This window comes from Aphelocoma coerulescens, chromosome 1 (genome assembly GCF_041296385.1).
Source record: "Aphelocoma coerulescens isolate FSJ_1873_10779 chromosome 1, UR_Acoe_1.0, whole genome shotgun sequence".
In the NCBI taxonomy this organism is placed as follows: Eukaryota; Metazoa; Chordata; class Aves; order Passeriformes; family Corvidae; genus Aphelocoma; species Aphelocoma coerulescens.
In genome coordinates this window covers 104,706,092-104,718,950 of record NC_091013.1, presented here as the reverse complement: position 1 = coordinate 104,718,950, position 12,859 = coordinate 104,706,092, and the positions used below count along the sequence as shown (strand labels likewise).

The 12,859-nt window shown below is 44.9% G+C and overlaps 1 protein-coding gene across 9 annotated transcripts in view; it reads right to left on the bottom strand.

The window, feature by feature from the left end:
- The window catches only part of PHLDB2 (pleckstrin homology like domain family B member 2), a 118,960-nt gene that overhangs the window by 52,346 nt on the left and 53,755 nt on the right, over nucleotides 1-12,859 (bottom strand). For 4 of the 9 annotated variants that reach the window (XM_069022836.1, XM_069022810.1, XM_069022827.1 and 1 more), the window contains one exon: nucleotides 2,856-2,965. In XM_069022836.1, coding sequence (XP_068878937.1) covers nucleotides 2,856-2,904 — 49 coding nt within the window. In that variant the 5' untranslated portion in view covers nucleotides 2,905-2,965. Of the gene's footprint in view, nucleotides 1-2,855; nucleotides 2,966-11,243; nucleotides 11,977-12,041; nucleotides 12,083-12,859 lie in introns of those variants that run through there. The other 5 variants (XM_069022800.1, XM_069022871.1, XM_069022863.1 and 2 more) reach the window with 3 other exon arrangements.

The window sequence follows — 12,859 nt, the reverse complement described above, 5'->3', positions numbered from 1 at the left end:
CTCTGGATCACCTCTTCCTTTAATCTGTGCAGCTAGTGCATATGAGCCCTGATATATTAGTGAACTCAATTTAAAGCTCAGTAGGAGTTTGTCACCTTTCTGCTTACTTTGTGGATGGTCCTGCAAAGCTTAATGGGAAAGTACAAAACCAAGGCACATTTTTCAAGGTGTTTCAGCTCATTGCTCTAAAAATACAAAGCTGTAACTACATCTACAAAGAGCACTTTGGTTAAAAGATAACCTTAAGGAAGTAGAATGCTAGGCTGCATGACTTCATTCAAAACAACAAAACCACATGACTATTAAAAATACTGATGGGAGTGAAAGTTACAGATCCTAATGATTGTTCAGAAATCTAATTTATACTCAGGAAGAGAGCACAGACCAAAAAAGCCTTTGCTGTGGTGGATGTTATTGTTCAACAAAGTGTCAAGCTCTACTCTACAGTTCTGAGCACCACTTTGCTGAAAGCAAAGAAAGGAATTCAGCTCCTGACAGTGCCAGTTCCTGCAGGAGATAAACAGGACCCCCAGCAGGCTTACACTTAAGACCTCAGCTGATGTAGAAATGACACCATTAACATTTACAGCAGCTTCTGGGATGTGCTAGTCTACACTTTGAACTAATAAAGCACTTCTGAGTGTCAGTTCCTCAGTGCCAGCAAGTGTTGCTTCTGAAAGTAAGGGTCAAATCTGGGATTTACTCTTGGCTCAGTCACATATCACCTGTGACTTCAGCTTCCTCATGAGAAACTGAATTTCAGCTTGTCACTCGGTGGGAAAATCTAATGTGTAAAGTGCCCTTAAAGTCCTCAGAGACAATACTTCAGTCCTCTCCCAAGTACCGCTTCAGGCAATTGTATCAACCAAGAGACAGAATTTGGGATTCCTGTCTGCCACCAGAGCTCATATAACCTGGTTTCATTGAGAATCACTACGTTCACATCTTGTGGAAGGTGGCAATGCATTCCTCAAAAGGGTCCTGGTCTCCAGGACCTTCCTTGCTAAGAAGGCACAACACCATGGAATTCACCACTGTCCAGGGCATCACCAGTCCTCTGCTGCACAGGCTTCCTCTGCTCAATCCAGGTGTGCAACAACACGTTCTCGATTAGTGAGGGAAAAAGCCGTAATTTTGGGAACAGAGATAACTATCATTACTTATGGAACCGAATAGGCAGAAGATAAAAGGAGCCACCCTTAGGGGACACAAATGCAAAAATCAAAGTAAAATAAAACACCTTCTTGACCACAGTGGACCTGGCTAAGCAGTTGTTAATTACAAGCTCTGGTAGTGGCCAAAAACATTAACTTGCACCTTCAAAATTAAACCTCAAGTCTACCTCTACACAGAATTAAATATTTTTATGCTGGCTGTAAATATGGAACTTGTATTATATTTATAATTTTTACGCACTTATGATGATGATACAACTATCTAAGTTGCCTTTGAACCAGTGAATTCAGAGTTCTCCATCACACCATCGCCACTTTGAGCAGTGAAACTGCAGTTTCTTATATTGTGATATTTTACTTGACATTTTTTTAGCTATTTTCATAAATTTTGATAACAGCAGTGATGAAGTTCAAATGAACAAAAGGATAAATGTGACCCAAATTCAAAAGAACTCTTGTCAGGACAAGACAACGTCACCTGGAAGAATCAAGTATTCATCATATTAGTGGTGTTTTAAGGAAGAAGAATAAGATGTAGAAGTTATTTAAGAGCCCAGATGTAAAGCACAATGGATATGCCTTTTATACTTAACCTTCCATTGTGGAACAGACCCTGATTTCCATCTCAGTCTCTCTTTCTCCTCCCCTCTTCCAAATCTCTCTTAAAACTGAAATCTGACCTCATATGAAAATTGTACTGTCAAACCTTAACTAACACAACTAAGTTCAAATTTTTTTGCATAAATTTCACTGGCTCCTCTATAAATAGCTTGGCAGACACATTAATGGGACATTAATAATTGTTCATTACTCCCTTGCAACAGCAGTAGGGCACATTTAATCCTACAAAGACTGGATGCTTTTGCCAAATAACAAGTTAGCTCATGGAAACTTTCATGCCTGTTCACCACAGCAGTGAAGGGTTCATTGTACTTGAAATCCAAACAAGTACAGTAAGAAAAGGTCACGATACCTTCATGTAGTCAATCCAGTTCAGCTTTTCTCTACTATCCCTTGTGCCAATTCTTCTGTGTTTTTGTTTCCAGCACCACAGTGCCCGCAATCATACAGTTAAAACCCAACTGGACAACAGCACATGTTTAAATAAACCAAAGCTGCTTCCCACCAACCAGATCTTGCTTGTTTTGCTTATTTCTAGGGTAGTGTTTGAGTAGAAACTTGATGAATATGCCAGGCTGTGTTACACATCCTGGCTGATGCTGTCTTTGCATGCAGCTCTAGAGACTAAGGATGGGAGCTTCAGCTCGTGACGTGCCCTGAACCCATCCTGCATCCAGGTCAGCCCCAGCTTTCATGCTCAGCACAAGGGTCCTCTGTTTAGCAAAGTATTTGCTGCCTGGAGCTACAGAAGGAAATTCTTCCTTTTTTAAAGTTTTTATTTTGTTTTTTCCCCCCTCCTTCCTTTTCTTCCTTTCCCAAGTTGTTTAGCTGGGGGTCACTGATATCTGTTCCAGACAGGCATTAAAGTGATGGGGGAGGGTTGGCTGTCTGCAGCATATCCAGCTGTGGCCTTGTTCTGCCTGGTAAATGGAGTTAGACATGGAATAAGAACAGAGTGCTGATCTTATCCATGTGTCAGGAGAATTAAAGGGCCAAAATCAATTAGAAATTCTGAAAGATCTCAGTGCATTACAAACAAACCTCATTTTAACTGATTACCTGATCCAGCATTCTGGAAGGAGGAGAGGTTACTTCTGTTTGGCATCATATTTCTCTTCTACAGGATGGTTAAAATGACACTAATTTGAGTGAACCAGGTAATTTTTGACCTGCAAATAAAGTAAAAAAAGAAAAAAAAGCCACACCATATTAAGAAGTGTATTTTGGGAACATTTTTTGAGTGCATAATATGGAACACAACTGGCTTTTCTTATGGTAAAATTTCCACAGACAACTCAAAAAGAAATATGTTAAAAGATACTTGGAAAGGACACTCCATGTTTAATGTGGAGTCTGTGGAAAAAAAGGCAAAACCTGTCTGCAGTTGGTTTATCAGTTTAAAAGTACATATAATTTGTTTTGATAACCAGCCATTATCTATGTATGACTCTGTCCAAACTCTGTACAGGCTAGTCACAGCTCCTGAGTTTTGTCTGTGATCCTGTGACTTCCTTAAGAAATGACAAACAAGGTTGCATTTTGCTGCTGAAGACTTTATTTTGAAAGCCCATAGCCCAAGTTCAGCCCACGCAACACCAGCATCCTGCAACCATGAATAAACCTATGCAAAACTAGGTATGTCATACAAAACACAGAAAATGTTTTCTGAGTTTCCAAAGAAGCCAGACTCAGAATGCAAAGGGATTCTTGAAAGCTTATTTAAGATCAAATTAAAAATTGATATGGCTTCAAGAGAGACTTGGCTTAAAAGATATGCCAAAATTAAATCCAGCCACCAAAAACTAAATCCAAATAGAAGACTTCTAGTGAGTTGCTCTATTAAAAGGCTTATTTATTTTTTATGCACATCTCTTTTTAAAAGATTAACAAAAGATTTTTTAAAAATTGCATCAAGTGACAAAATTTATGGCGACCATCTGTATAGGTCCTCTGGGCTTAGCTCTGGACAAGCAAATAGAAATGTGTCAGGAAAACAAGTGAAGAATGGAGACAGATATCTGGGGCTCTCTAGAGACAAGCCACCTATTTAATTAACTGCAGTCATCACAGCCCCGAGGTTCCAGGTCTGTGGTGCACAGACTTCCTGTGCCATGCTTTTTCATGTTACTCTCCTGGGAGGACAGCCCTGGGAGAAGGGAGCTGGCTACTGATCATTGCAGAGGGAGGCTCCTTCACTCTGGCCTCTGGCTTCTGCCTCACCTGCTCCCTGCAAGCTGCTCTCCCACAGGGGGCCAGTCCCTGTCCTTTCACTGGCTTCCCCCAGGAACCTCCTGTGCTGGCCTCACCTTGCAATGCTTTTTCTTTCTCTGTAGAGGTCATTTCTCAGTCCCAAACAAAGTTTCAACCCCTCTGTGCACATTCTGCCCCTCACAGCAAGATGCGGCTTCCTCCAAGATACATAACCCACCGCTCCCCGAAAATGACACTAGTCTCCAAAGAGCCAGGGTAAGGAAGGAGACCCCCCAGAGCGCTGCAGCTCCTGAGGGGACTCATCCACATGTCCAGCCTCTCCAGCACAACGGGACTGAAATTCTCCAGAGCAGCTGATGGGAAAGAACCCAGGCAGCAGAAAGCTTTTGAACTCAATTTTCATCCTCAACAGGTTATTTTACTGACGTGAAACATTTACCATCCTTTTTACCTCATTTGTCTTCCAACCCATGGGCAGACCCCTTCCCCAATTCCTTCCAGCTTGCCTCAGATCCTCCAAACTCAAAGCCTGCATGGCATCCCAGGCACCCAGCTCTGCTGGAGCGGGGCTGTGGACTGCCCATGGATCCCTGGCACAGATGCAGCCACAGGCAGCCGACCCCAGCAAGAGGTGACAGCGGCTCTCCCACTTGTCTGCAGACCAAGTGCAGAAGGATCAGGACACAAATCCAGTTAATACTGCCACTATGTTGACACCTTGGCATATTGCTTGTGTCATCTCTATTAAAAATACTGCATTTTGTGCCCAGTGGTCCCCAGAAAAGAACCAAAAATTTAACTTTTCAGGCCGTGTTCAACTTGACAGAAAACTAGTGACACTCAACATTCCACATCTGTCTGCAACAAAGATGTCACTGTATCATTGAACAGAAAAACCAAACATGGACAACTTGGAATTAAAAGACAGAACAAAGGGCTGTTTAGAAAGACAGGAAGATTCATTGCATTTCTCATGTCTCTAACATTGTTGCTTTATGGTTAAGAACACCAAAAACCCCATCCTTTCTATTTGTGAGATGACAGCTACCACTTAATCAATGTGACAAACATTAAGGAGAGCACAGCTGAAAGGGAAGGGATTATATGCAATTAAAAATTCAATCTTTGATTCAATTTGGTGAATACCTGGGTTTGCTAATAACCTTTTTTGAGTTTAAATATTTACATGTTTTCATTTCAGGTTTGATAACTCATTACACATCTCTTTTCCTAGAGGATGAGAGATCAGAGAAGTCATCACTTAGTAATAATTGGATTTGAAGGGGAGAAGAACTTTTTAAAAAGCTTCCCACTGTTACCAAAACCAAGAAACAATCAATGAATTAATGAGCTAAGGTAACAAACAGCTCAAAATCCACAGTATATGCGGTATCATGAAATCATATTCTTTCAGATGAGGTTATGCAGGGCCTCCAGCAAGGCTGACTCTCGTTACAGAGCACATGCACACTCTGCCTTGTCTGGAACGAAGCAAAATTATTTCATCTGGATTTATAAAGTCATCTGAAGTGAATGTATACAGCATCACCAATCATGTTTCATCTCTACAGTGCCCAGGCCAAGTTAAGTTTTGTTTCACTAACGACCAGAAGAAACAGTGATTCACAACTCAAGCAGTGAGTCAAACAAAGGATTCCAATTTTAAGATATTATAACACTGGGTGGCTTTACAGTAAGAACTCCTTTCCTTTGTGCAGTGGTTTAACCCCAGCTGGCAACTCAGCCCCCCCAGCTGCTTGCTAACCCCCACCCAGGATGGGGGAGAGGATTATAAAAGAGGGAAAACATGTACTAAATTAATGACAGTTTGATAGATAAAGCAAAAGTCATGCACAAAGCAAAGCAAAATAAGGAATTAATCCCCTAGGAAAGCAGGGTTCTATCACTCCAAATGTTTCACCCCCTTTTTCCTTCTTCTCCCAGCTTTATATACTGATTATGATGCCATATGATGTGGGATATCCCTTGGGTCAGCTGTCCCAGCTGTGTCCCCTCCGAACTTCTCATGACCCCCTAGCCTTCTCACTGGTGTGGCATAAGAAGGTGCAGTCCTTGACTCAACAGAAACACTACATAGCAACAACTAAACACATCAGTGTGTTATCAACACTATTCTCATACTAAATCCAGTACAATTGTCGTGATGCAGTAACAGCTACCAGGAAGAAATGAACTGTATCCCGGCCAAAACCAGGACACTTCAGTGCAGGAGCCAAAAGCTGCAGCTCAGCCAAGCTACAAGTACACTATCTGTGTACACAGCACTTCCCAGCATTTCATCCACAGATGTAGGGTGAAGTTTTCCTAGCACATAAGTTTCTCACCTCTTCTTTATTTCTGCCTGGGCTGATACCCACCTCCCTTCAGCAGAGCCTGCTTTGGCACCCACTTTTCTCTTATGTTACAAATCAAGTGGGTTGCAGTGCCTCAGGCATCACTAAGGCACTTCTCTGACTGAAAATAAACAGTCAGTTTTAAACAAAGCTCTCAAACTTGGCCATCCATCTTTTAAGGCTTTTCTGCTCTTCATTGTTTTTTGATTTTCAGTTTCTCAGTGAATATTAACAGTGAACTCCCTGCAGCTCCTGGCACCTCTACTATCTCTGACATTTCTCTTCAGAAACTCCTACAGCAGTGCATTGCCACTCTTGGAAAACAGACAAAACCCCAACTGATGGAGGGTGAAGACAAAAGCCCATCATTGGCACCGTCTGCACATCATTAGAGTTTCATTTGTTCTGCAACAAGATCCTCAAATGATTAGAGTCTGTTTCAGCTATTCCAATAAAACACACTGTTTTGGAAACAAGAAAGCCTCTTGAATTTTCACACTCTGAACAAAATTTGGTGAATGAGTGCTGATGGCTTCAGTGCCTGGAGATTTCTTTTCCCACAGTATAGCATGCCTATGTGCATAAACAGACTGTTCCATTACCAAATTGATTTACCTTTTTCCTGCATAATCTGAGGACAATGTACTTACACCTGATTAAATCAGACCTGTTCTAATTCCTGACTTACTCTGCTTATTTACAAACAAAAGTCTTGATAAGCTCAATCTGATGGCAAAGTAAAATTCACTGGAACCTACTGTTTACCTCCAAAACACTTACGTGGAAATCCATCTTTCCCGAAGCCCACTGCCAAACTAAAACAATATATTCACAGAAAGGCACCTGCATAATTTGGTGGAGATTTTGTAGCCATGAATGGACACATCCTTAAGAGACAGCAAAGCCATCTTTGCCAAAACCTGGACAACTCAGCAAGGCTGTGATCTAAAGGTTGCCTTAAACATCCTTCTTAATTTCCTCCTCCTCCTCCCCCACAACATAATACACTAGACCCCAAGCTACAGCTCATTTCCTGCCAGCATAGCCCTGAAACCTGCTCAGTCCCTGTCTTTTCAAGATATAAATCTTGCAACACATAGGTCCCTGCATGCAAGTGAGCACAAGGTCTGGTTACAGGCAAAGGGTGTTTTAGTTCCTAAAACTCATAGCTTGGCACCTTCAGCAACACTAAATAAATTAAAAATCAAGTATCTGTGAATCAGATTTGACTAAGTCGCTCCCTTGCAATCCTGCACGTTTCCGATGTGGAAAAGGGAGTGGCAGAGGAAGTCGCTGTTATGGCTTACCTCTTCCTCTGAGAAATTATCACATTGGATATTGGAGAAGGAGAAGAAATAAAACAGTGCAACAGAAAACACCCTAAATAACATTATCCCCCTCACAAACCACATATATTTTACTGTAATAACCCACTGACTACTCCAAAAATGGCACTTAAATATGACATTTTTAATTGCTCTTATCTTACTGTTAAAACATGATTCTCTCCTATTTGATAAGGATTGATGCTGGAGGTATTGTCACATCAATTGCTCTGTCCAGTAGACGGACATAATCATTTTAATCAGGTCACGACAGCTGACAATTTCAAATGCGCATCAAAAATGAAAACATTCATTACCATGTAAATACTACAGTTGGGTGACTACAAACTGAGGGTTGAGCCACAAATAGTAAGAGACACAAATAAAAATGCCGGGAGAAAATGTTAAAGCTTCGTAACTTTTGTGCCATAACAGCTACTCTCACCTGAAACTGAAACTGTTACAGCACTCATTTCAATGAATCTAAACTAATTCCTATGCATTTGGTAATACAAGAGACTAGACCACCTACTCAAACATTACTTTAGTAAACATCACTGCCTCCTCCTTATCTTAACAGTCACACAAACCACCATCTCATCTGGAGCAGCTCACTGAGATAAGTTGAAGGAAGAAGGAGAGTTAATTCTTTTCTGCTCAAACAAAAGCTTCAGACAGGTAGAAACATAGTAGAAGATATTTCTGTTAAAACAATGAACTCCTTTCATCATGCAGCAAAACACGGTTGACAGAGGACAAGCCAAACTCCAGTCATACTCATCTTTTCTATTTCGGTACCTTTCTGGTAGTTAAGCTCAAGAGTCAGTTATCTGACCCAATGACTGTATCATCTCATGACAGTAGTGACAAGCTCCCTGGTATCATTCTGACACTATTTCATTAACTCCTTTCCTATTGGAAATTTGAGTACACTCAAAAGATTTGCAAACTGAAACTTTAAAGTTTCACACAGAGATGGCAAATAGAAAGCTCTGGTGGTGGGCTGTGACTGTTTACTGTGCGGACTAAGAAAACCCAAACCAAACAACAGAGCTGGTGTAGAAATAAATACACTTAAATACTCTACACCAATATAACTCACTCCCGAAACCCAAGAAATACAGACTTTCTTCATCTAAAATTTCAGGAAGGGGACTGAGTGCAAAACAGTTGTATCCTAACTCATATTCTACAGGAGCAGAAATTCTCACTGTACAAGAGCAGAAAGACCTTAAACAGAAGTTTCTCTGTTCCCATCCTACTTGTCATGACAAATTTGCCCCAGGACTACCCTGACAAATTCAATGAGAGCAGGTAGGTAAGACCCAGAAAATCTAAGCAGATAGAAAAACTAATCAGAACAGCTTCAAAGATCATCCACTCTTTTTTCTTTTTCTTGGATGTCCTTACCATTTTTCCCCCATCTATTGCATTTTCCCAGTCTCAGGCAACCTTTGCCCATGATCTGCTTTCCTCTGTGCTGATTTCTTTCACTGCCACTTTTGCCTGTCACTTCCTTTCGTTAATCAGTTCTCTCCAGTGCCCACTCATTCTGACAGCTTCTGTCTCTCTTGTTTCGCTCGTCCATTTCTCCTCAATTTGTCTTCTTCCTGGGATGCTTGCCCCATATTTCCAAATGTCCCCTCTAGCTCTTTAATGCTTCTTCATTTCCCAGCACTCTCAGGGCAGCAGTCATGCCCCCAGACTAAATGCTCCTCATCACACTTGCTTGGCACACCACACTATGACAGTGACAGCTCAAGTGGCACCGGCTGTGGCTGCTGTGCTACCAAGCCATGGGTCTGCCTGCACCAACACGGGGCAGCATTTACCGGCAGGTGCCAGGACTGCGTTCCCTTGGGCAAGGAACAGAGGTGCTATACCTGCAGTTACACCAAATACTATAATAAAGGAAGTTAAATTAAATGATTCACTTAAAAACTGATTCCACCTGCATGAGACCTGAGTAAGAAAAACCCCAAACTTGGTCATATTTATACTGTTTACTCTACACTGCAGTCTCTGGAGGACCTTCTTTCTACAGGGAAAAACTCCCCTTGGATTTCTGTGGCATCTTGGATGTGCTCCACCAGTCTAAAACAAATCCTAAATGAACAGCACCTCTAAAACAAATCCTAAATGAACAGCACCTGCTCAAAACACTCAGAACATCATTTTATAGCTGCTTGTTTAATTCAGTGGGAAACACTGTTTGCCTTGCTGGCAGTTATGACACACCAGAATTAACTGTTCATTTTAACAAATTAAAATGGAAAGAATACACTACATGTGCAGTGAACACAGCATTAATCCCTTCATTAACAATCACCAGCACTTGCCCACACCCACTTTGATTATTTCATCTTTTCTCTGGATCTTCAAGTGGAAAGATAAAAAAGATCTTCCCATTTAAACATGTTCAGTCCTTCTGATCCAGCTCCAGCCTCAAGATGGATCTGCAACCTTTAGCTCACCTAATCTCCACTTCCTATCTAAACTCAAAATACATCAAATTTTTCATTATGAGCTTTGCTCCTTCTCCACAATAGTCAACTGATGCCTTTGACTACTTCCAAGGATCCGGTTGATAATTGTATCTGATAAGTATAGACAGTAAGTGATATGGAAGAAAATGACCACTCTTCCTGTCCTGGCTGATGGCAAAGATTTCCATATCCTCAGTAAAAACAGAGACACACTAATGAGTCGATTTAGCATTTGTCAAAATAGAATCAAAATAAATTGCTGGTGTAGAAAAGGAGCTGTGTAAAACGAAATGTATAGAAATGGTAGAGTGTTACTGCTTGACAGCCCTAAAAGTATCTCTTTTTCTGTAACACTCTTAGTTCAGACTACCCCTCCCCATAACAGCAAAGGTAGGCACTCTCCCATCTTCTGATCACTTAATCTCCTTTCTTTCCTACACTGCTTCCTTCTGCGGTGGGAAAGCAAGCCCATCCTCATCCTTTGCAATTCCACTTTATCATACCTTACTTCTTCCCATTTCTCATCCTTTCCCACGTTAACAACTTGTCTTTGAGGACATTATCCATGAGAATATAAAGAATGCAAAACCGAAAAAGTTCACTAAACACGAAAACTTGCAAAAAAGGCTGCTCTTGTATCCCTCTTCCTCCAAAAGAGAGGGAAGGTGTGGCACAAAAATGAAATATGCACCATGTTCTGACTGGCAACATGTTCACCCAGATGCCCTGAAGATGCAGACACATAGGATTCGGGAACGTGCAGAGTAGTCAAGGCACAGAGACAAGATGACAGGCTGACAAGATGAGCATTTGGGGGAAAAGGAACTGGTGACAAAAGCCATGTGTGTGAAATCAAGAAAGCACTCAGTGGCAGGAGCAGAAAGCCCATCTCTTGAGTCTTTATGTAAGCGCAGACTGTCTATTTACACTTCTGCACACAGGTAAATTCCTCAGACAGCTTTGGGGCAGGAGGAGAAGGAGCGGGGACCGTAGTTCCCAGCCCATTCCTCCCTTTGCTCGTGGGCAGCAGGTATCTTCCCGTGAAAGCTTTGATCCCCAAGCTGAACTCACCACCGAGCGCGGGGCTCCGGGCGCCGCCGAATCCCACCCAGCTGCTGACAGGGCTACACGAGGGAGGACTTAGGAGCTCTAAATCTGTCAGGGGAGACCGAGCCCAAACCCCCGATTTCCGTCCGCACGCCGATCCGCCGTAACGCCGGGTTCCTGTTGCTAAACTCCAGCGATGCCGAGACGGCATCCATCGCCGGCTCAGCCCCGGGAACCCATCCCCGCCGGGCACGGCAGCCCTCGCACAGCCGCAGGAGCCTTTACAAGCCACCAGCCGAACAAAGGACCGTGGACAAAGAGCCTTGTCCCACGTCTTGCCCTCCACCAGGTAGATTATTGACGACGGAAAACCAAACCAAGCAAAGCCAAGCCCCGCCGTTCCTTCCTTGCTTCCTCGGACCTCGGACGGATGTCCCCGCCGCCCCCGGGGCAGAGGCTTTGTTCGCCAGCGGGGACGCGGCAGAACCGGGGGGAACACCCGGACAAAGACGGAGAAGCGACGAAAGGGACAGGGAGGGAGCCCCGTCCCTTTCAGCTGCGGGGTCCCTGCCGAGCCGGGGGACAAGGGGGGGACCCCACCGCCCCCACCCGTCAGATGTGGGAAGGGGCCGGAGGCGGGGGAGTGGATCGGGGGAGTGGTGGCACAAACTCCCCTGAAAGTAGCCCAAAAACCGGGGACGGCTGCGAGCAGCTGAGCCGGTATCAGCCCAGGCTCTGCGTGCCCGAGAGAGACCCTCTTCCCATCCCCGCGGCCGGGAGGGCTTCACCCACCCCGCGGGACGGCGCTTCCCCCGCACTCACCGCCGCCTCCCGCCGCCGCTCCCCGCGCATCCCGGTCCCCGCCGCCCGCCCGGCTGCTGGAGCGCCGCCGCCCCCGGGAGCCGCCCCCCGCCGCAGCGCCCGCCCCCCGGCGGGGCCGGGGCACCCCCGCGGGCAGAATGGTTCGCTCCCCTCAGGCCGGGGTCGCGGGAGTGGGGCGGGCGAAGGGCAGCCGGGATGGGGGGGGAGGGAGGGAGCAGGGGGTGGACGGGCGAGAACGGGGAAACGGGCACAGGGATATCCCCGGAGGGGCCGCCGTGGAGCTCTTCACGATCCATAAATATGAGTCGCCAGGCAATTTCCTGCCCGCGAGATTAGCTGAGCAAACAGGGCGGCGCTGGCAGGGCGCGGGCCCCGTTTTCCGTGCCTGGGGCTGGGGCTGCGCTTTACCTGCGCCCGCCCTCCACCTCATCTTCCTCCTCCTCCTCCTAATCCCCGGGGAAGCCGTGTTTCAGAGGGGGCTGCCCTCCGCCCTCCCGATCCCGGAGTGGAGCCGGGTTGCCTCCGTGCCCTGGTTGGGGCGCCCCTGGCACTCACCCAGCCCGGAGTCACACCTGCTGTTGCCTCTGCCTGGGGTGTCCTGAGATTCAAGATTTTCTCTTACCTGAGAAAAGTACACCCATGAAAGTATGTGTGTATACATAGATACTCTCGTGTGTATGCACGCACGGGGCTCCCCAAAGACCCCCATCCAGTTCCCGTGCATCACCGAAGGATGCAGCTGCCACCCCCAGCATTTTGCTGTTTCCAAAGCAGGGAACGGCCTGGTGAGTCCGGCCGGCCCCTGCTGGAGGGGTTTT